The sequence below is a fragment of the Phycodurus eques genome, chromosome 6 (genome assembly GCF_024500275.1).
Source record: "Phycodurus eques isolate BA_2022a chromosome 6, UOR_Pequ_1.1, whole genome shotgun sequence".
Taxonomy (NCBI): Eukaryota; Metazoa; Chordata; class Actinopteri; order Syngnathiformes; family Syngnathidae; genus Phycodurus; species Phycodurus eques.
This window is the reverse complement of record NC_084530.1, coordinates 15,373,353-15,395,507: the sequence shown is the minus strand read 5'-3', so window position 1 is coordinate 15,395,507 and position 22,155 is coordinate 15,373,353. Positions and strand designations below refer to the sequence as shown.

Below are 22,155 nucleotides of genomic sequence, written 5' to 3'. Positions count from 1 at the left end.
CAAAACCGAGTTAGCACTGAACATAGAAGCACAAAGCAGCGTTGGCTTGAGGGGCTTAATCGTCATCGTCTTTGAAAACCCCAATCTCAGTCAGGGGCGGCCCTTAACCGAGGCCTTTTGTCGCATGCCTGCCACAACAAATATACAACATTCTGTACACTAATTTTTCCCTGATTGAAATTACTGTTGCATTCTTCATTTGAAATGCTTTTCCAGGCCTTTACTGTAGCCTATTTCAGCTCTTGTTTGTTTCTGGGGGTTTCTCCCATCAGTCTCCTCTTCAGGAGGTAAAATGCATACTCTATTGGGTTAAGGTCCGGTGATTGACTTGGCCAGTCAAAGAAAGACCTTCCACTTTTCCCCCCTGATGAAGTCCTTTGTTGTGTTGGCAGTGTGTTTTGGGTCATTGTCTTGTTGCATGATGACGCTTCTCATGATTAGTTTGAATGCATTTTTTCTGGAAATTCATTCATTCATTCATTCATTCATTGATCCTCACTCGGGTCGCGGGCGCACTGGAGCCTATCCCAGCTATCTAGCGAGAGGCAGGGTACACCCTGAAATGGTCGCCAGCCAATCGCAGGGCACATATAAACAAACAACGATTTGGACTCAGGCGACACGGTGGATGACTGGTTAGAGCGTCTGCCCCACAGTTCTGAGGACCGGGGTTCAATCCCCAGCCCCACCTGTGTGGAATTTGCATGTTCTCCCCGTGCGTGGGTGGGTTTTCTCCGGGCACTCTGGTTTCCTCCCACATCCCAAAAACATCCTTGGTAGGTTGATTGAAGACTCTACATTGCCCGTAGGTGTGTCTCCAGTGAGTCTCTAGAATCACCCCTGAGGTGAGGTAACATTTTATAACCAATCCTCGCGTTGCGTTGACACCCTGAATGTTTTTGTTGTTGTGATAATAAATTACGTGTTTTTTTGTTGTTGTTTGTTTTGTTTTGTTTTCAAACTAGTTTCCTGTTGGATCCGGAAGTAGATAAATTATGTGTAGTATATTTATGGATGTGCAGGAAGGATTATTTATTTGCATTAGTTAACAAGAAACGGAAATAGAAAATAGATTCACTTTGATCATTGTGTAAATTGTACGCAAAGAAATGCAAGAAAAGGTATTTTGTTGTGACTGACGTTTCCTATAGTGTTGCCCTCTTACGACAATGGCGGATCTCATGCCTTTGACTGGAAACGAGATAACCAAAAAATAATTGAGACGTAGTCGGTGACGTCGGTGAACTAGGCTTTCACTTCCAGGTGCGGGCAGCTGCGGTCCAGTCACAATTCAACACGAACGGCTTCGGGCCTCATAAATACGCATGCGCACTGCAGCTGACCTCTCTCTGCTTTCTGCCACGTTAGTAGCGGTAGACACAAACTAGCAAGCTACTAATTCCAACTCCGAGCAACAACAGAATTACCAGCAGCTTGAGCGGCTCCACTTTTTCCGTTAAATTTTAGCCCACCGCTCTTTGTTTTGTGCTGAAGAACCCTCGAAGGCAAAAATGCTCAAGTTTGTCATCCTGTGCACGTTAGCTGTAGCCAGTCGGGCTGAAATCGCCGAGGAAGACGACGTTCTGGTCCTGAAGCAGAGTAACTTCGAGGAGGCTCTCAAAGCGCACCCCGACATCCTGGTGGAATTCTGTAAGTATGACGACCGCTGGCACAATAGCACAAGCTAATGTGGAGTACTGACTCGTCGTTTTGTCTTGTTAGCGTGCAGGCTAACTGGGGCCAGTGGTAATTAGCAATAAACTTTTGTCACGTTCGACAGGTTGTCCCTGCCAAGTGACCCATTACTGGAGTCTGCATGTATGACCCATTTTCTCATTTCAATCATTACATAATGAGTTTCGTTTCACAAAATCTTGTCATCTATATTCTGTCCATGCCGAGATTTGTCGAACCACTTTAAACACTGATCATTACCGAGTTGCCAACGAAAACACTTACTATTTGCTCTCGTGAGTTTTGCTATCATTTTACTATTGCAATGAAAAGGGGCGTTGCTGGTGAATTGAACAAGTCACTATATGTGGCGTTCAAAGCTCGTCCCAGTGTCGACGCTAGCAAACTGCATGCCTCTCCGTGGACTATTCACAAGCCAACCAGTTGATCATGGGTGGGATGATTTATTTGCTGACGTATTTCTCATCTGGGCGGGATCTCTGTTGGGTTATGGAGCTAAATTGACGTGTACTTCACAAACGTTCATCAGCGTGTCTACACAGATTGCACAGCACTTAAAGTTGGATTGCACAACACTTAAATTTGGCCAAAACTGATGAAATTTGTCCATCTGAAAGTGTCACAATCAATTAATTAATTTTTAGAACAGTTCCCAGAGGTGTCTTAATAAAAATGTATAACATGCTTTTGTCAAAATATCCCAAAGATCAATAATTTAGTACACTTTGCGCACACTATTTTTGTCTTGCTGAAATTTTCCTGTTTGTGAATGTTGTCCTGTCGAAAGTAAGTAAGCCAGCCCTAATCTTACTCTCCATATGGCAGTGACTGTGGCAAATACATATTTTTATTACAATGACTAGTTGGGGCGATGCTAACTGCAAATCAAAGTCTTGTATGAGAAAACATACAAGACAGCATGGATTCTATTTTTCCTGTGCAGGGCAGCACCGCTGGATTCCATTTTGTCAATTACTGTGCAAACCTGTGTATATGGTGCGGCAGTACAAATCTCCCCACCATGTCGACAACTTCACCCCTTATTAGAACCTAACGCTCATCTGTGCATCCAACAGAATGCAGTGCTCTCCATGTCCAAACTTCAAATGAATGGCGCTTGCGCAAAGCCACCAGCAGCTAGTTTAACTATTCCCAATAATCATTTAATTACGGCTTAATTCTGAACCAATAATTCCTGCTTTGTGAGTGAATATGCAGTGTTCCCCCTCGTTGTCATGATACCATAAGTCTCACTTCGATGCTATACATGCATGCATACATAAATAAAGTACCTCAGTACTTGTACTGAAATGATACTATGGAAAAATCCTAAAACCTCAGTAAAAGCAGTGGAATTAAGATGACAAAGGAAGTTGAACTTCTTTATTTCAAAACATTTTGATACTAATTAGGATACTATTGATAAAACACTTTAGCGCATTATAACAATTTTTTAAAAAAAAAATGAACATTTGATAGATTTTTTTGTATTTTGTAAAATAAGTTATGGATTATAAAAAGCGGTGCACATAATTTTGGTCTGGTTCTCAAAGGAGCACCAGAGTATTGCTAGGTGCTAATTTCTTTCATGACGCACCAAATTCACTGCATGAACTTAAAAAGTAGTTGTGTGTAAAATTTCAAAGATCAATTGATTTACCTCAGACCAGCGTTATCAGCCAGATATTTTAAAGACCATTGCAGGGATGTTTGTCCTTTTCCTTTAAATATTAGTTATGAAAGTGCATTCAGGGAAAAAATAAGTCCAAGAAGGGACCAGTGCATCATGCTCGCCTGGCTGCCTCAGAGTGCACCTTGGTAGATCGCAAGTGCATAGATCTGCGTGTCTCGAGCATCTGTTAAACTGCTTTTCTGCTCAGAGGTAGTGGCACATGTAAAACACCACATCAGAATAGATCACTTCATGTCACATGTAAACAGTTGACCTTAGATCTTGATTTGGTATGATTTCAATCGGAATGGGAAAAAAAAAGTCTGAAATGTAAACCTGGCTAGTATCTATTTCTATATACAGGAAGTCCTCGAGTTACGACGTACTCGACCTACGACGTTTCGACGCCCGTGCCTCGTCCGCCATTTTGTCCCCAGCACCGTAGTGTTTCGGCTTAGCTAGTGCATAGTGCTTGTCTGTGTTTGTGCGCCAGGAGTATCTTTGCCTTTTTCGCCGTCCTTTTTTCACACTCTCAGCAGTAATGGTAAGTAAATGTTATTTTTTTCTTTTAATGTATTTTAGTTTATTTATACCTTTCCTGCTACGGTCACCTGACCGTGGTCGGGAGACGCAAGGGAGACTCCTTCTCCAGTGCCGAGGTTGTCCTCCTCGGTGTTAACTCCCTTCTCTCGTTGCACAGCTGAGCAACAATAAAGGCACGAAGCATCGATTTGCTGCTTTAATGGCTTTATTAGCTCCTTCCCCGGTCGCCGTCACTACACTTGCCACTGTACACGCTTCGCACCTGCGCGCACTCTTTCCTCCCTCACGGTCCCGTCTCACTCACACATTGACGCACACGCCCACACACACACTGAGCTTGCTGTCACAATCACGTGGGACAGTACCTGTAATATTTATATTAAATCGTTATACTGTAGTGTTTAATATATATTATATAGTATTTCGACTTTAACGGTGAAATCCGACTTATGCGGAAATTCGGGTTACGTCGACACCGTAGAAACGGAACTCGTTCGTAAATGGAGGACTTCCTGTACTGTTTATCTCACACAAACACACCAAAGCTTTTACATTGTATGCAGTAGCATAAAGTACAGTAATCCACAGCCATTGCTGGGGTTATGTTCCAGACTACCCTCGGCAATTACTGAAATCCGTGATATAGAAATAGCCTGTTCAAATACACCTGAGGTGTTTTTTTTTATAGCATTTACTTTTTTTTTTTTTTTAGCATTTAGGTCTTTGAACACTTTTAAAACATTACAACCAAATTTAAACACATTGAGCGAAAGCAAGAGCAATGGGTAAGACAAATATATTGTACAAATAGTAAAGAGTAAGAACTGTTAAAAAAAAAAAAACCTGATTGCGGGACCACAAAGCGTGACCCACAATATAGCGGGGGCATACTGTACTCATATTTGACTGCATTTGGGCCGCAGCAGTGTGAGACTTTGTAGTCATTTCTTGTCTGTATTTCTGGCTTGTACACCTGCTGAAAAGGCACCACCCACTTTAGAGAGAGTTGGAGAGCCCTCTTGCTGCAATTTTTTAAACCTGTACTTTAAAAAAGGTGGCAGTTTTTTTAAAGCAAGGTACCGTGGAACTTTTTGTACAATTTACTGTGCAACCTTTGACATGTTGCCAGAAATGGCAACAATTTGAAAGTAATTGACTCCCTCCCCCTAAAACGTTGTAATTGCCTATTGATGCCAGAAGATGGTCACAAAGCACTACTTTTGTGTGAACCTCAATCCAGTTAGCTTTCTGGACACTGAGATGGGACAAAATGACACCAAAGTATTTTATTGCTTTAGCCCGAGCACAAAAAGAAATAACGGTGGATATGTTATCACCGGAAAGGTAATATCAATGCAGTAAGTTTACCAAATGGGTAGTTTGGTTTGTATGATCACTTTAATCTGGTTAATAATCTACCTTTTTTAATACATTTTTTCAACTTTTTTCTGTACATACAACCTTCAAACTACTTTCCAAACCTGTTGGTGTACTCGTTAATTTTTTTCTGCATCCTTTAGATGCCCCATGGTGTGGTCACTGCAAGGCCCTGGCTCCAGAGTATGCCAAGGCCGCTGGCATGCTGAAGGTGGAAGGTTCAGACATTCGCCTGGCTAAGGTTGACGCCACTGAAGAGACTGAACTGGCCCAAGAATTTGGTGTCCGTGGATACCCCACCATAAAGTTCTTCAAGGGAGGAGACAAGGAATCTCCCAAAGAGTACTCGGGTAAACTTATTTTTATTTTTTTACCAGCTATGTTGCCAGTAGATGGATGTTTTGAAAGCAATGATGCAAGATTTACTGTAAAACTGGTAAGTTTTTTTATTTTATTTTTTTTTTTACTCTCAAATTCAGTCTTGCATGTAGTCTGGTTATGTCTTGAAGCAACACACTTTGTACATGGAGCTTAAACACAGTTTCATTGTACACACAGGTTAATTTCACCTGTTAGACTTTAAGAGCTACTATCCAAAATCCTGAAAACAAACAATCGAGGCCTTGTGACTGCTTTCCAATTTTATTGTTAAAGTAGAAGTTGGAAACTTGTGCTAAACTGCTGTAGTCAATCCAAGTGGATGGATGTAAATCTGCATTTGATAAATGCATAGTCAAAGGCTAAACTTAAACTTAGACGATGACAGTGACTGGCCAGTGTAACCGCTGAAGTCAAAAACAATCTGGTCCCGGCCACTAGTCAACCTCCATTTTGTGAAAACATGTTAAGAGTTTTTGAAAACCGACTTCATGCTCAAGTTGTCAATGTTATGTTCACTGACTATCTTTGAAGTAGTAGCTTCAGGATTCCTGGTGTGCACCAAACGACCACTTGCTTTTTGTGGTGGTCTCGGTCTGCTTCTAAACGAAGTCTGCCCAATTTCTTTGTGGTGTGAATACGAACCGCCCTCGATCCAACACAAGTGAATATCCCATAGCTCAATGGTCCCCAACCTTTTTTACGTCACGGACTGGTTTATGCTCGTACATATGTTTTGCGAATCGAAAACTGTTTGGGGGGGCTGACCGCCCAATGTTTGTTGACAATTTGTTTGGGTGGGGGTAAGGTGTATTTGGTCACGGTGACTGGGGACACATTTTGTTGTCCCGCCTCCCCAAAATCGTGATACTGTAGTGTAGTGTTTCCACTGTCTGACTGATATACAGCAAGATGGCAGTAGTCCAACATAGTGCCATGGGGAAAAAAAACCAAATGTCTTGTAGTCTGATCCAGGTTAGCAACGCTATCCTTGCATGTTATATGCGCCTTTAGTTTGCAGCACACATTTTCAAAAAAATTAGAAATATAACGTCGCAGAACTTTTGTTGAATGCTCTTTGTTAGTCTGCCTGTATTATATTAACTGGAGACTTGACACAGGAACAACAGATGCTGCATGTCAGGTTTCGCCGTCCTTTGTTTTTGCAACTTTAATAAGAGTGTGAATTAGCAAAATAGCAATGCAGCGCGCATTTCCAAGTCAGTGCTTTCTCTCCCTCGTCACTTCTGTCCCAGTGGAAGCGACGATCAACACGTGTGGCTTTGTTTTACAAATGATACTTTACTTTAGGGTTGCACGATTATAGCCAAAGTAATAATCATGATTTTGATCAATATTGTAATCTCGATTATTCCCCATGTTAGGGAAAAACCTGTTTATTGCACTACCTTTTAACAAACTATGTAACAGTTTTCAGTTCAAAATGAATCTTTAAATAAGAATAAATGGTAGATAATAAAACAAATAAATGCATCCAAAAAATTCTGCTTCCCCAAGGGCTAACTGAATAAATGAGCTTTTACAAAGTGCAATCAAGAATTGCAACTTAATGGAAGAAAATACAGTTAATGAATGGAAGGCAATAACAGACTGTAAGCACCGGCTTTTCATTTGGAAAAACCAAGGACGGTATGTCTCCGTTGTTCTGATGTACCCTTGGTCAGTCGTGCACGGTCACAAACTGCAAAGAACTCTACAGTTGTGATTTCCCTCTGTACTTATTGCTGGCGTTTTTGTTTTTTTCCATTGCAGTCAGGACAGCCAAAAAATGTAAGTCAAGGCAGCTGCTACAACTGATTGTCTTACTGTGACATGCCACCTTTATGCCAGGTTGCTGAGAGGTCCAACTTCAAAATAAAAGCTTCATATATTACTGCATTGGACATCAATGCCATTTATTTTGAAGTTGACACCAGAGCGTAGTGCCGGAGCTTAATGACTCCTTACCCATGCGTTTGCTCTCTGGTGGCTGACTTTCCAAGTTGCGAGCACTGCGACAAATGTAGCACTTTCCATATGCAGTAGCAGTGCCCACATTTTAAAATCGTTGACGATCAGGCTCATTTAATTGTGGCAGCCAAAATTGTGATGACAGTTAAAATTGTATTCATTGTGCAGCCCTAGTTCACTTGCAAAAATGTACAATGTCAATACGAACCACACCAAACGAAAAATATAGTCCGCTTTTGGTCCGGATCAAACAAGCGGACCAGAGAACTTTCCTGGTGTGAATACACCCAAAGTATAAAAAGTTAACCACTCGTTAAGATAATTAAAGCAACCACCATTTTGACAGCTGACAGTGTGTAAAAGGTGAGTTGACTTGAAGATCTAAGTTTCAAGTTGTTAAAATATTTAAATATAACTAAAAGCTAGGTCAAAATCAAAGTTCATTGTGTGTAATTTTTCCTCTTCTGTGCTCTTGACTGTTTAGTCCCTTTTCATTTGTGTGTATTCGATGCATTAAATGTATGTAGACCGAAGACACTTGAGTTGTATGTGAGAACATAACTACTTTCATCTGCCAGAAAATCTATTTACAATGCAAATCCCCCAACTACATTATCTTAAATCCCTGTTGGGCCATCCATGGAAACACAAGATCCACTTGTCAGGACTTGTTTTTACCCATGCAAGCACAGATTCTTGGTCTGACCCTTATATGCTTTGAGTTTGTAGGAATAAGCACACTTGCTATGAACCGTAAGCCATCACTGCAAACCAACCTTTTAGGAGTCAGGCCAGCCCAAGTCCAGACGCTGGTCTGAGCAGCTGTGCGATTAAACTAAGGTGCAGAACAAGTCAATTGATTCTGCTTGGCTCAAGATGTCAGTAGAAAAGAGTTTGATTTGCCTCATAGTCTTTGGTGAGATGTGCAGTCAGTCACGTCTACTCTGTGGCCTGGGCTCTGTTCCATTTGACACTAGAGAGGAGCTAGTTTTTTTTAGAAAACTGCTGGTCATGACTTCAGACCAATTTCTGGCAAAGTTTTCCAAAAGTATCACCACCCCTCCTGGGCTCGCAATGCAAATCTTTCTGGGCCAGTCCCTCTTTTTAAAGAGGGAATGCTTTTGCAACCTCAAAAGTTTTAGGAAATATAAAAGTCAAGGCAGGGGTCTCTATTGTCATGTGAAGATGAATGAATTGTTGTCAAAATGTAGCTGTCATTTTTCGTTTACAGACTGTCAATCTATATGCCTTTTGTGAATTGCAGTGTTGTATAGTCACCGAGCCCAAATACTTAATTGCTGTACTTTACCTCGTTAGTGTTCCCTCGCCACTTGGCGCTTCACGTTTTGCGGCTTCAGTGCTTCGCGGGTTATTTCAAGATACTCATAAATAAATAAAAAATGCAGCCAGACTGCGGAAAGACTTGTTATTTCATGTTGTTGCGCGCGTGAGGAGGTTTCCCTGCATGCCAAACAAAGAGATGAGTTGACTCAGAAGCTTTGTACATGCCTGTACTGTACAGGCACTCATACAAGGCATGTGATTGTTTCCCGGCGCGACATCGACAAATGAGAGCACGAGTGGATTTATCCTGTGAGCTGATTGGCTGCACATCATCGCAGCCTCACCAGCATCTTCCCTTGTGCTGTCTCGCCAGTCTCGTCGTCCACGCTGTTCTGTTCGCAGTAACTTTTTTTGTTTAAGCGATCTTTTTTTTTGATTAGGTAAGCAAGCAATTACAATGCCGCCAAAGTGCTGCGCCCTTGCGAAAGCTTCCTCCGGGGGGCGCCCAAGAGGAAGATGATGACATCAGCAAAAAAGTGAAACTTTTAGATTTGATCAAAAAGGGCAGATGTTATGAATCTGTGGCACGCCATTATGGTGTGAATGAATCTACAGTGCAATACATAGAAGTAGTAAACATCCGCAAAACTGCTTCAATAACCTTCAATAAGGAAGTGAAACGTGGTAAGTCCGTGTAATTATAGAATAGTGAAAATGGAAGCTGCATTGTGGATTGCTGATTGCAGGGAAAAGACAGTGAGTTTGGACACTAATATGATCAGGCCGAACCTCCGCCACCAACACAAGCCTCTTCGCCTCGCTCAGAAGGCAATATTGATTAATGTTAATTACTGTGTAATAACTGTTAATTACTGTATAAGGATTTATAATTAAAGATTTAAGTAAATACGTGTACTGTTATCTGTCTCAAATGTAAAGTATAAATACTGTTTACATATTTTAAACATTCTGGTATACACAGCCACAAATTCCTAGGGGAGGGGGCGGGGGGCAAATCCTACTTTGCGGTTTTTCACCTTACGCGGGTGGGGTTCTGGTCCCCATTAACCGCGAAAACCGAGGGAACACTATTTGCATTTCTGCCGACTTTACCTTTTGCTCCACTACAGTTCCTAAATAAAATGTACTTTTACTCAAAGTTCTTGTAGCCTTAGTTAATCATTACTACAAATGAAATTGTTTGTTGACAATATTTACTGTTAAGGTACTTGTACTTTTATTCAAGTATCATTTTTAGGTACTTCATACAAGACTGGTAAATATTGATAACATAATCAAGTTTCTTGTTTCAGCTGGAAGGCAGGCCGATGACTTTATCAACTGGCTAAAGAAGCGCACAGGCCCTGCTGTTGCCAAAGTGGCTGATGTCACTGCTGCACAGTCTTTGATTGCTGACCATGAGGTGGTGGTCATTGGGTTCTTCAAGGTAAGTGAATATTTTCTTTAGTATCTTTCTGGCCTCTCTTTGTCATTATTATAAAATCGTTTGACAAATCATTGTTCGTAGGATGTGGAGTCAGCTGGGGCCAAGGCTTTTGAAAAAGCAGCTGAAGCAGTAGAAGACATTCCATTCGCCGTTACCTCAGACGATGCAGTTTTCACGAAGTTTGAGGTCTCCCAAGACGGTGTTGTTCTCTTCAAGAAGGTGAGTGCAATTTCTTCCTCACTGCATCATGCATAAGGGATGTACTGCACAGTGGAACCTCAATTTAGTGGGATAATAACAATGAAGTGATAATGTAAAGTTTGAAAAGTTTTAAAGTTAATCCAAACTTACCTCGCTGGTCCATGGGTGATACTAGCGTGCAGCAGGTCGAACGTGGGGACGAGTCGAGGGTCTCTTACATGAGCCGCAAGTTTCGCCCGCTTCCTCTTTTTTTCACCTCAATTACTAACGGATGCCATAGAGAGATGGTTAACAAATAACTGTACAGTATACTGTACTAAGTGTTTCAGAGATGTCTACACGATGTCATTAAGCATACTGTAACTACCCGACGAGCATTCGCTCCACTAAATCAGCCATGGATGTGAATGGGTAGCTATGCCAGATGCATACCTACGGGAACGCTAAGCTAATTTCCTTTCATTGCTCTTGATTGAACGTCACCACATCCAGCATGGCCACCATGTAGGCACGTCTGTTAGCCGCATCTCTTCTTTAAACTGTATTTCTGACAACAGCAGCACAACCCAGAAATGCGTGTCTGTCTCTGCCTATTGATTGTGCCAGTGAACAGCGACCAATTCTGACGCTAACAAACAAACGTTACATCCAATATCTGTTAAATCGAGGTTCCACTGTACTTTAGTAACAAAAAAAGGAAAGGCGTCTCGTCGTCGCCGATGCATTCAAGAAGAGCCTGAGGTATGTTCATGTACTTTTAATACAATACGGCTCGCAAGCAGGCATCATAACTTAACGTTACATAGCCTAGCAAGCTAGTACTAGCACTAACGTTTGTATGTAAACATGCTGACCTTCTGTCCAATCATGCTCTAAAGCTTCAGTAAACAATGGTCCTTGTGCGTGAATAAAAGTTGACAATGGCGAGCGAGGCAGTCAAAGCCTATTCGTTGATGTCAAGGGGCGTTGTCGGAGAGTTGTCCGTGTCACACTACACGGAAAATGGCCAGAAAATTCAAACAAGCTGGAATTTTCGTTTTGGTGTTGTAGGGCTATCGTTGGTCGTGGTTTATATCGCACACAAAATTTTTTTGTTCCTGACAAAATATGTCAGGGCCAATCTGAGAAATCGCCCCCGATAGCTAATCGGCCCAGTATCGTGGCTAAAATCCTGTAGTCTGATCGAGGCATTAACTGAGGGCAGCTGAGGAAATGGCCAGAGCAGCAGTCAAAATAGGGTATATGAACAAGAATATGTGAACATTTTCCTTTTGTGCGATGTGTTAGCACATGTAATACAACACAGCGCGCACACAGTTAGTTTTCGCCACAGCATACCGTGAAACTTGTGACTGTCCTGTTGTGAAGGGATGATGTTTTGCAGGGCGGCCATGCATCCATCCATTTCTGCCGCTTATCCGAGGTCTGGTCGCGGGGGTAGTATCTTTAGCAGGGACACAGACTTCCCTCTCCCCAGCCACTTCATCCAGCTCTTCCGGGGGGATCACGAGGCGTACCCAGGCCAGCCGAAGGACGTAGTCTCTCCAGCGTGTCTTGGGTCATCCCTGGGGTCTCCTCCCGGTGGGACGTGCCCGGAACACCTCACCAGGGAGGCGTCCGGGAGGCATCCGAATCAATGCCCCAGCCACCTCATCTGGCTCCTCTCGATGTGGAGGAGCAGCGGCTATATTTTTTATTTAAATTTAAGGACGAAAAAAAAAATCCCCCCCTCCTCTGACCTCTAAAACATTGAGGCTAAAATCCTGAATTGAGTTTGAATAATTCACAGGTGTAAAAATTAGACTTCACATCGATTTGATCGGGCTGATCGGTATCCGACGATATTTAGCATTTTATGCTGATCGGCCTTGTCATGATTCGCCGATCCGCTCAATGACTTAGTACTGTAAATATCTGACAGCCAAAATTTATTTATATAAAAAATAAATAATAATTAAAAAAAAACTTGGTGGTGTGGGACAGACAACACGTTAGAGACGGGCAACATGTAATGCCCGGATCAAACTCCAAGAAAAATTTGCTCTTTCACGATTGCACTGTCAGACTACTGCAATAAAATCTTGTATTCCGCATCCCATTTTTTCCGATCATTGGGCTTTATCTTGTCAACTCAAATGCGACCGGATACGCTCAATACCGTGGCGACGGTATTATAAGGACAAAAAGGGGGAAAAACGTGTGTGGGTGGTCACCGGTGTTCAGAACCGGAGAGGATGTTTTTTTAAGGCTTGCTTGAGGTATGCTCACATACTTTTAATACGATGCGGCTCACAAGCAGGCAATAAAATGTTATGTAGCCTAGCAAGCTTACTGCTAGCACGAACGGTTGGACGTAAACATGCCGCCCTTCTGTCGAATCATGCTCTAAAGTTTCGGTGTGGGTAAAGTAATTTAATTAAACATTAATTTAATTACAGTTAGGACCCATTATTTCTGTCATGTTGTAATGTTGGTTTGACCTGACTGTTTAGAATACACGATCTGACTACAGCAGTGATTTCCAACCTTTATGGAGGCAAGGAACATATTTTACAATTGAAAAATCTCACGGCACACCAAAAAACAATGTCACAAAAAGTGGATAGATTCATTACTGTATTTAATTCCTGCCATCTAATAAAAGACCATTCATTTGTTCTGTCTGTCACTATGCCTCACTGGCATAAATAGAGAAACAAATATTTTTATTGTAAATATATTTTTTGAGCAATTAAGTACACAAGTATATACAGTAAATGAACAGCTCATTTAAATGGACACATTCTTCCATCTTGTGATCGGTTCGGTTATCGTTTTTTTTTAACTCTGTGATCAGCCCCAAAAATCCTGATTGTGTAAAGCCTAGTAAAAATAATGAATCTTAAATGGGTCATTTGTGGACTCTTGTGAGCCCTTTTTAATTACGTTTAAGACTACTGCAGTCTTTTTGATTCATGTTAGTAATGTGATGCAGTTGACCTCAGGGAGGGAATCCACTCTGAGCTGCTAATTTCGGCCCACAAGATCTGCTTTTAGAATGACATCAGCATGTGAAACCAATGAGGTTGAATACTTATTTCTCTGAGGCAAGTTGGCCATGAGCAGATGAATGTAAGTATAATTACATGTCTAATGTACTTTTTAAAGCATAGAATTGAGCAGTGAGAGCAATGCAACTAGAGATATTAGTACATCTTTTATACGCCAATATAATTGCTTGAACTGTACAGGTCTGAAAGCTCCCACGGGTCTCTTATCAGACACTATTAATCCTATCTCAGTTGGTGTCTCAAACTAGTCCAGGTTCCAAAAGATGATTTGGAGCAGAGAATTTTAGCCTTTACTAGCTGGACAATGGACAGTAGATCACTCAAACTGCTGCACTTTGCTTCTCGTGTAGAGAATATCTCACTTTCTGTGTATCAATTCCCAATGCCATTCATTCAGTGGTCTCAGAAATGCATTTTTATTACTCACATTATTTTAGTCATGGCTCCGTATTTGAATTAATTTAACAATCACTTTTTCATTGTGTACTTATGGCAGAAGAGGTTAGTCTTTTTTTTTTTTCCTCCCCTCTCTCTCTCTCTTCCTTCCTTCCCTCCTCTCTCTGAGCCAAATTTCTTTTTGCAGTTAAGCTATTTGCTGGCACAGTATAACCACCACAAGTGGCATCCATGCTGAACTGGGTACAACTCATAAAAGATCAACAATAGCTGGTTTTGTTGTATATTTCACAAATTATAGAGAGAGTACAGACCTAGATTAAACAAGTTTGACATGAATAATGGTGAGAGTGGTGTTGTCTTCAGAATCCTCTTTATTTGCCAAGTGTGTCAAAAACACAAGGACTTTGTCTCCTGTCGTTGGACCCGCTCTAGTATGACAACAAGATGGCCATTTCTCGCAAAATACTTTTGAGACATAAAAACGCAGTACGGGGAGTCACTGAGCAATAAAAGGTTACCGGTAATGTGGTGATGGTGATACTGCTCTACTCTAGATGCTTGGCTCTAAACTGTCAGTGCAGGTCAATACTTGTTGACGGCCTTGTGGTCCTGTGAAGATCCGAGTCTAATGAAAAACATTGCGGTCACGTGAGCGCTTTGCCTGCAGTTAAGCAAACCCTCCCAAAGTAGCGACTCTGTTAATCAGCAGCTGGGAACGTCCACTTGCTTATAACAGGGTCTTAAATTTCATGGCCAATCGCTTGCCTGCAAGGCTGCCAGCATGGCATCAGCCAAACAGTTCTATGCTCTTGTTTGCCGGTAAGAGCTTCTTGGCCAATTTGATCGTAGCTATTCTTGACGCCCAATAAATTTCTTTACCCTTGTGGCCCTCTCAAATCCCGGAAGGAAGACCAGGGGATTTTGGAGTGTGATGCCTGGGAAATCTGTTTTTGGTGCTCACCTCTAGACAAGATTGGAACACCGGGTCTTTGGATGATATTTGTGACTGACTGTTTTTCTCTTTTCTGTTTTTAAGTTTGATGAGGGACGTAACACCTTTGATGGCGACCTTACCAAAGAAACTATTCTGTCTTTTGTCAAAGCCAACCAGCTGCCTCTCGTCATCGAGTTCACCGAGCAGGTAATTAGTGGGGTTGTGCATGTCTTGAATCTAATTTCTACTCATTTTTTAATACCCCTGTCTAAAGTAGCCAGCAGTGCAGCAAGTGATATTTTGTCTTTTGTCACCCATAGACTGCCCCTAAAATCTTTGGAGGGGAGATCAAGTCCCACATTCTCATGTTTCTGCCAAAAGCAGCCTCAGACTTCCAGGACAAAATGGACCAGTTTAAGAAAGCTGCAGAGTCATTTAAAGGGAAAGTAAGTAAACGCTTCCTAGGTCCCATTGTCTGTCACCTAGCTTTAGTTGAGTTACAATGTCTGTCTCCCCCCCTGTCCAGATCCTGTTCATTTTCATCGACAGTGATGTGGATGACAACCAGCGCATCTTGGAGTTCTTTGGCCTGAAGAAAGAGGAGTGCCCTGCCATCCGCCTCATCACCCTGGAGGATGAGATGACCAAGTACAAGCCAGAGAGCGACGCCATCATTGCAGAGGGAATCGTTGCGTTCTGCACACAATTTATAGAAGGCAAACTGAAGGTAACCTAACTGACAGCGCTGCTTTGATTCTCATTTCCACTTGAATAGCTTAAGGTACAAGATAAAGCACTTTCACAATGCTGCTTTAACTGTAAACAAAAGGGATAGATTTTAAGGCCCCTATAAATGAGCACCGGTCCTGCTAATCTCAGCTCTAGCTCCATGGCTGAGCCTGTGACATGCTTGTCTTTTATAGAAAAAATATTTTATAAACAGGATGTAGTACATGGAGTGAGTGTTGTATTGTCCCCTCCTCACAGCCTCACCTGATGAGCCAAGACGTCCCTGAAGACTGGGACAAAACCCCTGTCAAGGTTCTGGTTGGCAAGAACTTTGAGGATGTCGCCTTTGATCCCAAGAAGAACGTCTTTATTGAATTCTGTAAGATGTTGTTTGTTTACAATAACATCATGCCAAATCACATTTGTTTTGAACATGATGCCAAGGGGTCACCTGTTGAAGGGGTAATTTATCACCGTTGAGCTCAAGTCATAACTTCTGACCCTTTTTTACTGTCACTGCTAAGGCTTTTTAAATGTGCACTATTTTGAGTTTATTCTTTTAATCTGTTGGTGTTTAGCTTGTGACCATCTCTCAACAGGTGATTGGGTGTTGCTTAGCCAGGCAACAGGCAATCCGTGCCATTTATCCCTGGCTGCATATGACAGTAGTCAGTTTCCAGACTCTAAAGTCGTTCTTCTAACATGGCCTGTTTTGAATGTCCCTTTGTCTGTCTCACATTGTTGTTCAAAGACACTTCAAAGTGCCTCTTGGGTAATATTCTGTGTTCTCCCTGTGCCTGTGTGGGTTTTCTCCAGGTACTCCGGTTTCCTCCCACATCCCAATAACATGCATGGTAGGTTAGTTGTAGACTTTAAATTGCCCGTAGGTGTGAGTGTGACTGCCTGGCTACCACTTCAAGGTATAACCTGCCTCTCGCCCAAAGATAGCTGGGATAGGCTCCTGCACACCCGCGACTCTAGTGCGGATAAGCAGTATAGAAAATGGATGGATTTCATAAGTGTTGTGTTGTTGTTGTTGCAGATGCCCCTTGGTGTGGCCACTGCAAGCAGCTGAATCCCATCTGGGAAAAGCTGGGAGAGAAGTACAAGGACAGTCCTGACATCATTGTGGCCAAGATGGATTCCACAGCAAATGAGATTGAGGCTGTCAAAGTCCACAGCTTCCCCACTCTTAAATTCTTCCCTGCGGGAGAAGAACGAAAGGTATTTCAGTCACTCTTATAACCAGTTAAAACATTTAATAAACTATGTAGTGACCTTTCATCACATCTAGAAATATGGTGTATTTTCTTGTGGAGCTATAATTTCTATTGTCAGTGGTTCCTTACATCCAAAGTGTCGTTAGTGCTGGTTGATTTAGCATTGCTAACTGTAGAAACTTGAGCCTGCTGACCTCAAGCTTGCGCACATTTCTGTTGGTTTGGTGTAGTACATTCCTCCTTGTGAGACAGCCTGCACTGGTCTCACTCTTGAGATGGTATTTTCATTTCTGTGCTCAGTTTATCACTCATGAAGCACCCTATATGAAGTAAGCACTGTATGGCAGATGATTGTCGCTGAATTGACTCATGTCCTTTTCACATGCAGTCCCCACCACTGCCAATAAATCACATCTGAGCAGATTATCGGATTTATGAGAATCGCTGTTGTTTGAACAGGTGATCGACTACAATGGGGAGAGAACATTGGAAGGCCTCACCAAGTTCCTTGAGAGCGGCGGTAAGGAGGGAGGTGCCCCTGCCGGAGATGAAGACGACGATGAGGACTTTGATGCTGAGGTAAGATTGTCACTACTTGGTAACATCTTTTACTGAAACTGTTCGATGCTGTAGAGTTGTTCACATAATGTACCGTGCCTTGGAAGTGGCTTATTTTTATTTATTTAATACAACATTGAAACCTCTAATTTAAATGATTTTTTTAGTTTTATTTGATGGCTCTGCACCAAATGGTCTTAAATTTTGAATTGAAAGGAGAATTACTTGGGTAAATGAAATTAATAAAAATAAACAGGAAATTAGCATGTGCAATCAGTTCAAAGTGTACCCAACCTCTCCCCGACAGTTGGCTGGGATAGGCTTCAGCAGACCCGTGACCCGAGTGAGGATAAGCGGTGTAGAAAATGGATAGATGGCTGTGTATTCACCCCCTTTGTAATGAACACCCTGAAAAGCTCTAGAACCAATTACCTTAAGGTTCAAAGGTAACACTGGAGGTGCTGCAGAGGCTAGAGTATGTCAGTTGACCGAAATAAGCTACTCACTCCATAGAGCTGGGCTTTAAGTGGCCTGAAAATAGCAGTTACTATTGGGCAAAAAATAAAAAGGCACGTTTTGAGTTTGCAAAAAGGCGTGTGGGAGACAAAGCGTACAAAGAGAGGGTGTTTTGGTCAGATGAGACTGAAGGTTATCTTGTCTGGTGCATACCAAAAACATCTCATCACTCCAAGAACGTCACCCCCACTGTGAGACATAGTGGTGTCAGAGTCATGCTGTGGGGATGTTTTCAATAGCAGTCACTTGGGAAACTGGTCTGAGTTGAGGAAAACATGGTTGGTGCTAAATTCAGTGATATTCTTGAGCAAAACCTGTACGTACCATTGTGTAAGTGACTGGCAAACTTGGAGCTGGAACTGTTTTCCCTTGACGAATGGCCAGAAATCCCAGTGGCAAACTCATCGGAACTTGTAGCTGTGATTGCCGTGAAAGGTGGCTGTACAAACTACTGACTTTAGTGGATGAATAGTGATGCACATTGTAATTTTTTTTTTTTTTGTGCCATTCTCATTCCACTTCAAGATTTTGACTATTTTGTGCATATACATCAAATAAATGCAATGTCCCAATAGGAGTAAAATGCTAAGGCGGGTGAATACTTTAGCAAATCAGTGTACACCGTACACACTAGACCCTTGGGTACACAATTTGTAGATTTGCACTGCACTTCTACACTGTTGCAAACTAAAACCATTGTTACGCTGAAGCAGTTTGCTCACAAGCTGGCCGAAATACCCGTCAACGGGTGCATAAGTCTGAGTTTTGGAATTGTTTAGTTCATTTTTCAGTTGTATTCTACCACTTTCCATACATTTCCATGACCACTGTGGTGTTCCCAACAATTTTGTCCGCATGTGTATCTTTGGAAAGACCTAATTTTTATACAGCCTCCTCGGATCTAAAGATTTTGCTATGTCAATTTTAAAGATGCTCTAACCAGTCGTCCACCGTGCCGCCCAATCTGACAAAAGGTGTTATGTCGTGATAGCAATCATATGTTGATGCATGCTGGTTTTTAATTAGCCCGCAGGTCATTCGTGAACAGTGGAAATGTTTTACTCTCGTCTCGCGCTCCACTTTTATTAGCACGCCTCCTTCTCGGAAGTCTAATTCCAGTGCAGCTCACCAATGCCCACAAATATCTAATACAGCTGTCAGAACTGTTTACTGGGATTTGCCCGTGGAGACCGATGCATGCAGTGGCACACATGCGGCACTCACAGCTAACATTAGTGTCTTCCTTTACCCAAGCAACTCTATCCCTGCCCCAGCTGTCCTCCGACTAGACTGGGAATGACCATGCAACTAAGATGTCATGACTCTCCCAGTCTGAGACTTAATATTGTAATTATAATGAGTTTTTCGAGTTGCAAGGTAAGCTGTCATGACCGTCCCAGTCTGAGACTTAATATTGTAATTGAGTTTTTCGAGTTGCAAGGTGATTTTTGTAACAAGTTACCTCTACATATGCTGCATTTTGAGTGACGTGGAAACGAATTGAGCAATTTAAGTTCATGCAATGCCCTCCTTGCATGTGGGCGAGGAGAGCCACAGTTGGCGAGGCACTTTTCTGCCGATTATTGAACGGGACAAACTGTCAAACACACTGGCGAGGAGCTGCTGCTGTAGGCTGCCAACCCGTGCCCAGACGTTCACGCGGACTAAACTCCAGTTCCTGAACTCACTCAAGGCCACACCCCTTAAAAGCATGCATCTGATACAAATATAGTATGTACAGTTTAATTTGGCTTTAAAAAACCTGTTTTTATGCAATAGTGATATTTTTCTTAAAACCTGTAAAATGAATTTTTAAGAGGGTTTTAAAAAAAGACATTGTAGATGTTTAAAGTAACCACGGTTGCTTTGCAACGGCGCCGTTCACCGAATGAGGAGGAAGTGCTTTTACCCGGTTTGCCGAATGCGGAGATAATTTGTGCATATACTGGATTGAGTGAGCTTGGTCATGGGACAACTTGAACTCATAAGTCAACGTACCACTGTCGTCTAAAACCTTTGAAAATGCCCATTGGCTTCTACCCTTGGAGTATCAATTAGAAGTTTTTGAGTAATTTGTAGGATTGTTGTAAATCTTTTTAACATGCGTGCCAAATGATTTCCAGGATTTGGATGATGTGGATGAAGGTCAGGAAGAGGACTCTGATGGCGAGGATGATGAACATGACGAGCTGTAAAGAGCTGGCAGAAAAGAGAGTCCCGCTCCGCCCCCCCCCCCCCCTCCCCTACCCCCCCTACCAGTCACCTACACTACCTTCACTCTTTATATAGATCCCGTCCCGCTACTGAGACCATTACCCTTGTCTAGCCGCCTCTCAGTCCAACAGCTGGCCCACTGGTTGGCCAGTCAGTATTTCAGTAAATGCGTCGCTCCCCAACATGATGGGTTGTGTTCTATTTGGGGGAGGGGCAGGCAAACGGAACAGCACGCCACCTCCATGAAGGTGCTGATTCTGCTGCCAAGCTCCATGATAACTCTTGGCCTATCTTTTTAAACAACTGCATCGTGATCCTCTTCACAAAATGTTTATTTTTGCTCCTCCAAAAAGAGTACGCCTTAGCATTCATCAGGAAGTCTGTACACTCATGGAGTTTGGTGTAAGGGTGATAGATTTTGTAACTGTTCTCTCAGGGGACGAACGGCCTACCTGTTAATTTTCCACTTAAATGATCCCTCACAGTGTAGCAAAAAGCCCCTTCCCCTCACATGTAGCCAAGATGAATATCTGAACAACCTGCCTTCTGTGTGCAAGTGGTGGTGGAGTATACTTTCTTTCAGCCTTGTCATCCCCAAACAATTGACTCCTCACATTCTATGGGGCCTACTGACCATTTTCCAAAACAACAAATGCTAAGATTTTTGGCGGGGCGAAACATGTTTTATTTAATTTCTTTAACCGAGCATTTTTATTTGTTTTTAATGTAGGACTTTTTTTTTTTTTTTTTTTTTTTTTTTAATAAATATAAATGTTTTGACCATTGTGCCCAGTTGTAGCCAGTTGGCCTTGTTTGGGCAGAGTTGGCACTTGGACACACCCTCAGGCCATGGATGTTTTGGTTTTCTTTTTTCTTATGGGTGCCAGTTCTGAAAAGTCGCACTGTGTTCATGCCTTTTTCGAGATTCTTTGTGGTTACTAAAGCAGCCAGATGTACGATGTTTCAAGTCTGGTCTGAGACAAGTGTTTGTTAATCTGATACAGGGGGACACCGTTGCCCAGCACCACCCCTCACTCATACTGTACCCGCTGTATCACCATTCACTCGATTTGCGCAATACTTTTCACTGTTTTGTGTGCTTGGGTGGGGCAGGGGGGTGTTTGAGGGCTAAGAATGGCTACTTTTCCTAGTCAAGTGTGTGTCCTGTAATAGGTGGTGGCATGGGTAGGGTGAGGTGATACAATTGACATCTGTACAATGGTGAGATACTTAAAGCATTCCATCATATCCAGATTGATGTGGAAAATGTGAAATGGTGGCCAATTAAAAAAATAAAAATCTAAAAACCCTCTGCCTGCAGTCTTTATTTGTTGAACTGTAATATGAATTCACCAGTATTTCTTCATGGACAAAAAAAAAAAGTATTCTGCATGTCCAAATTGTAATTCAAGGTTAAATGCTTGTGAATTGGTATAATTAATACTGTACAAAGGACTTGGGCCACAATTACATTTAACAATGCCACATAAGATCATTAAAAACTAGAATGCCTCCACAAAGGCTGAACTCGTCCTAAATTAAAACATGTCCTAGTTTTTCCTATTAGCTCATTTTAAAGTAATCTCAATTACTGTGAAACAAGGACATTAAAACACCTAAGACTGCACACTATATTGTGACCATGCACAAAAACAATATGCATCATAATACTCTAATATACCTTTCATGGGCTCCATTTAGGTTCTAAGAATCTTAGATCTGCGTATCTCTCACAAAAACACTTGATAGGGAGGGAACATTGCCAAATAGTCAACTTGCTGGAGGTGATGCAATGTTGGGGGAATGTTCTCTCCATATGATGATGAATAATTTTGGTTTTACAGTAAATAAACCGTTGAGTCATGAAGCCTTTCCCTATTACGCTAATAAACCCATCGAATACAAAGTTCCATTAAAGTGCAGCAAATTCTCAAGGTGTTTTTTTAAATGTATAAAATGAAGCCTCT

General features: G+C 42.0%; 1 protein-coding gene across 1 annotated transcript; it reads left to right on the top strand.

Annotated features, from left to right (window-relative positions):
• The first annotated feature begins 1,340 nt into the window (after positions 1–1,340).
• p4hb (prolyl 4-hydroxylase, beta polypeptide) lies at positions 1,341–21,500 on the top strand. The gene is made up of 11 exons (XM_061679779.1): positions 1,341–1,650; positions 5,431–5,637; positions 10,234–10,367; positions 10,449–10,586; positions 15,054–15,158; positions 15,272–15,397; positions 15,478–15,678; positions 15,939–16,059; positions 16,723–16,904; positions 17,360–17,479; positions 20,098–21,500. Exons 1-11 carry the CDS (start codon positions 1,512–1,514, stop codon positions 20,167–20,169), a joined length of 1,545 nt encoding a protein of 514 aa, XP_061535763.1. The 5' UTR covers positions 1,341–1,511; the 3' UTR covers positions 20,170–21,500.
• The last annotated feature ends 655 nt before the right edge of the window (positions 21,501–22,155 follow it).

What these genes read in the sequence shown, in the direction of transcription:
- p4hb (XM_061679779.1), top strand. Translation starts at nt 1,512, where the DNA reads ATGCTCAAGTTTGTCATCCTGTGCACGTTAGCTGTAGCCAGTCGGGCT. An exon ending in TTATAGAAGGCAAACTGAAG is followed by an intron (nt 15,679 to 15,938) that starts GTAACCTAACTG and finishes CCCTCCTCACAG; the next exon opens with CCTCACCTGATGAGCCAAGA. An exon ending in ATGAGGACTTTGATGCTGAG is followed by an intron (nt 17,480 to 20,097) that starts GTAAGATTGTCA and finishes AATGATTTCCAG; the next exon opens with GATTTGGATGATGTGGATGA.